Source organism: Montipora foliosa, chromosome 13, assembly GCF_036669935.1.
Source record: "Montipora foliosa isolate CH-2021 chromosome 13, ASM3666993v2, whole genome shotgun sequence".
NCBI classification, from domain to species: domain Eukaryota; kingdom Metazoa; phylum Cnidaria; class Anthozoa; order Scleractinia; family Acroporidae; genus Montipora; species Montipora foliosa.
The window spans coordinates 6,471,918-6,474,417 of NC_090881.1; the positions used below are offsets into that span (position 1 = coordinate 6,471,918).

Consider the following 2,500-nt stretch of genomic DNA (forward strand, 5'->3'; position numbering starts at 1 on the left):
ATACAATAAAAATGAAACTATTTAATAAATAAAGTATGTTTGAAAAAAAGCCTCTTTAGAAAAGATGATTTAAATTGCTCAGTATTTATTCTAGGTAAAAGACTGCTAGTACTTTTAAGTCTTAAAAAGGATTACTTGACTCTTGGCAATAAGCTATGAAGAGGATGACCAGCATTGCGATCTTTATTAAAAATAGTACAGTCTGATTTGTCTGATAACTGAGAAATGTCTATAAAATAGGAAATATACTAATTATTATCTTCAATAATTTTGATTGTAGTGTGAGACCACCTAAAAAGAGCTGGAAGAATATCTCCAATTTGTCAGGTGGAGAGAAGACCTTAAGTTCACTGGCTTTGGTAAGTCTATTGTTACTGTTGTAACAACATATAATCTCTCATTTTGTGTGTACAGGTAAGGTTAAGAATTTAAGTGTTGAATTCTGTTTCAGGTGTTTGCTCTTCATCATTACAAGCCAACACCTCTTTATGTTATGGATGAAATAGATGCTGCCTTGGACTTTAGAAATGTTTCTATTGTTGCCAACTATATAAAGGTAAAGCAAGTATGCTTCTATCACATGGAAATATATTATTTCAAACACTTAAAAAGAAGCCAAAACTACCTACACCTGAGATACTAACAAGTAATTCTGCAACTAATCAAATGTTGTTGGCCGATGGTGGCATATGCTTATACTCCAGTGGCATAATTTTCAAACCTAAGATAAAAATTCAAATTCAAACCAGCCCCAACTACAACTTTTATTTCCCTTCATTATTTATTAGATAAGAAGTAGATGGAGTATCAAAAACATCAATCTCCAATCTTGCTGGTCAATAATATTACAATGTAGTCATAGCGTAAGGGGCAGTCAATTGAATCTTGACTCTTATTAACTACCTTATGGTGTACAAAAAGACCTACAGATTGTCTCCACTTTTTCTTCAAAATAATTTTCTTTGGTACAGCTATGGTGTTTTCATTTTATTGAATGTTATAATCTGATCTCTGTTTCTTTCAGGAGAGAACTAAGAATGCCCAGTTTATTATAATAAGTCTAAGAAACAACATGTTTGAGTTGGCCGATCGGCTCATTGGCATATTCAAGACTGATAATTGTACAAAGAGTGTCACTATCAACCCACAACTTATATCATCAGAAGCCTGATAATCATAAACACCGGGAAAAAAACTTGGCACAGAGCCTACAGTCAGTGGATGAAGGACATTTCCTTTGTTGTATCAATATGACAATCACTCTCACAAAATTAATAATCAAGATAACCATTGCTGTTCAGGATTACAAAAAAACAAGATAGCTCTGTTGGAATTCATTGGTCTCTGTTTCTTATTGCACTCATTTAAAATGTAAAAAAATAGTTTGCACAGTTCCTTTTTACTTGTGGGAGTCAAGTTAACATTGTAATGTAAAGAGTTGTACATGCTGTCAGTACGTGGACCACCTTGCTCAGGCAGGGTGACCTGTTACAGAAGCATAAGAAAATTTCAGCCTGGTTTTATTTGAATGAACTTGTTTACGTGCTTACTAACTGCAAAGTTACATCAAAGGTCATAACATTATACTTGTTTTGCTTGTTGTTGTTTTTTTCTTCCATGTAACTTACATATAGTTCTATGAGTCAATAATGTCCAAAAATAAACCTTTTATAAAGCTACTGTACCTGGCTGCGTTTTCAGTGCCTTATAATGAATGCATAATATTTGAAAATGTTGTATCACAGCAATTAGGGCTGGAGCATTTGAGATCTTCCAGCCTGGACTGGCAAGGTGTCAGCAGCTCAGGGCTCGGTTGTTCGAAAGCCGATTAACTTAATCCAGGATTAGTGTGAACTTTTGTTTCATGTTTTCCACCTTTTGGTGAAATTTTCATTTGCTCATTTTGGTTTTTCAAGGTTGACTTCTTCTAATGTAAGGTTTTGGCGAATATCAGCGTTCAACAGCATTTGAGAGTAGAGAAATAAACTCCTTGGTTAATTTTTAATCTGGGGTTAGCGTTAATCGACTTTTGAACAACCGGGCCCTAACATCTGGACAAGCCAAAAAGCCCTCCTTTTCACAATAACTATACAACATTTTGCAAAAGAAAAACCCTAGCTGATTGAAGTGCAAAAGCCTGCCTTACCAGGCTGGGTCACCTTAGATAAACAGGGCCCGGTTGTTCAAAAGCCTTATTCCAGGATTAGCGTAAACTTTGGTTTCATTTTTCAACTTGTGCATGGGTGAAAGTTTGTTTTGTTTTTGTCTGTTTTTTTTAGGTTGACTAACTCTAATGTAAAATTTTGCCGAATCTTTTTTATCTGGGATAAGTGTTAAATGGTTTTTGAACAACCAGGCCCAGATCTTTAGTTGTTCTTCACTGGCATGGTTTATTATTACTCGGGTATAATGCAGCTGTGCTATGAAACTCTCCCTTGGTAGAAAGTGTATTCAGTTATCCTGCTAGAGAAAGACAAAAAGAGGATATATTTTACACAAC

The 2,500-nt window shown here is 34.8% G+C and overlaps 2 protein-coding genes across 3 annotated transcripts in view; one reads left to right on the top strand and one right to left on the bottom strand.

The window, feature by feature from the left end:
- Window positions 1-1,684, top strand: part of LOC137983971 (structural maintenance of chromosomes protein 4-like) — a 100,874-nt gene extending 99,190 nt beyond the window's left edge. The window contains exons 35-37 of the mRNA XM_068831128.1: window positions 281-359; window positions 452-556; window positions 1,025-1,684. Coding sequence (XP_068687229.1) covers window positions 281-359; window positions 452-556; window positions 1,025-1,171 — 331 coding nt within the window. The 3' untranslated portion in view covers window positions 1,172-1,684. The remainder of the gene's footprint in view (window positions 1-280; window positions 360-451; window positions 557-1,024) is intronic.
- Window positions 1,685-2,487: 803 nt separating this feature from the next.
- LOC137983973 (motile sperm domain-containing protein 1-like) overlaps window positions 2,488-2,500 on the bottom strand; it is a 10,552-nt gene continuing 10,539 nt past the window's right edge. For both annotated transcript variants that reach the window (XM_068831130.1, XM_068831131.1), the window contains exon 7: window positions 2,488-2,500. This exon is cut by the window's right edge and continues 482 nt beyond it. The gene's annotated coding sequence lies outside the window, so the exon portion shown is untranslated.